The sequence below is a fragment of the Gekko japonicus genome, unplaced genomic scaffold (assembly GCF_001447785.1).
Source record: "Gekko japonicus isolate JY-2015 unplaced genomic scaffold, Gekko_japonicus_V1.1 scaffold5933, whole genome shotgun sequence".
Taxonomy (NCBI): Eukaryota; Metazoa; Chordata; class Lepidosauria; order Squamata; family Gekkonidae; genus Gekko; species Gekko japonicus.
The window spans coordinates 11,936-12,942 of NW_015162652.1; the positions used below are offsets into that span (position 1 = coordinate 11,936).

General features: G+C 52.9%; 1 protein-coding gene across 1 annotated transcript in view; it reads left to right on the plus strand.

Annotated features, from left to right (window-relative positions):
• LOC107106380 (transient receptor potential cation channel subfamily M member 5-like) overlaps positions 1 to 1,007 on the plus strand; it is a gene marked incomplete at both ends in the record, with an annotated part of 35,119 nt that overhangs the window by 11,073 nt on the left and 23,039 nt on the right. The window contains one exon of the mRNA XM_015406515.1: positions 701 to 824. Within this exon, the coding sequence (XP_015262001.1) occupies positions 701 to 824 (124 nt within the window). The remainder of the gene's footprint in view (positions 1 to 700; positions 825 to 1,007) is intronic.

The following is a 1,007-nucleotide window of genomic DNA, read 5'->3' on the forward strand; positions in this document are numbered from 1 at the left end:
CATTAGTACAAATCTTCCAAACAACAGTGTAACATTCGCTCCCTACATTTCTGATTGTTTCAGCCTAAGAAAAGGAATCATAGTTCTGTGTTTGGCTCCATCTCACTTCTGAGGCTTAAACTGAACCTGGGACCTTCCTGCAAAGCACATGCGGTGCCATTGAGCCAGGGGTCTCTTCTTATACTTTTGAAGTTTGTGGTGCAGACAGGGCCGGCTCACCCACTAGGCGAACTAGGCATTCGCCTAGAGCGCTGGGCCCTGGATGGGGTGCCAAACTGTGCCTCCCCCCCGCCAAAAGCCTGTGTGCTATTGCTGCTCCCAGCCACGTGGCATGGGGGGCGCGAAAGGGGAGCGCAAGGCCGCCTCGCCTTCCCCCTCCGCCCGGGGTCGGCTTTTGTAAATCCAAATGTGGGGTGTTTTGGTTTGGGTGCCCGGAAACCTCGCTGCTGCCTCCTCGCTCGCCTAAAGGGGGAGAGAAGTAGGACTTCCTTCTCTCCAGGCTCCGCCTGGAGGTTGGCAGCCCCATAATTGGGTGCACGGGGGGTGCCAGAAGGTAGCCCCGCCTAGGGTGCAAAAAAAACCTCGGGCCGGCCCTGGGTGCAGATGGAGATGCAAAGAGAGAGATTTTTCTTTCTTATCTCCTGTGTGTCTGAATGCTTTGACTGAGTGCTTTTATTCCTAATATATACATTTTTTTAAGGGGCAGGAAGGTGTCGCTGCAGCCCTGGCGGCTTGTAAAATCGTCCGAGAGATGTCCCATCTGGAGACCGAAGCTGAAGTAGTCTGCAGAATGAAAGAAGCGAAATATGAGCAGCTTGCTGTGGGTAAGCAAATACAGTATGAGAGATTTAAAGTCCTGTAGTGTAGGGGCTGTGGTGGCCAACGCTCCCTCTAAGCCGTGGAGTCTTGTGAGCAAAAATTCTACTTTGTGAGCTCCTGGCATTAAAGTTGTGAGCGAGCCATTGGGCTACTGCATAAATGAGTTTGCTCGGGAGCCCTCCTTCCTG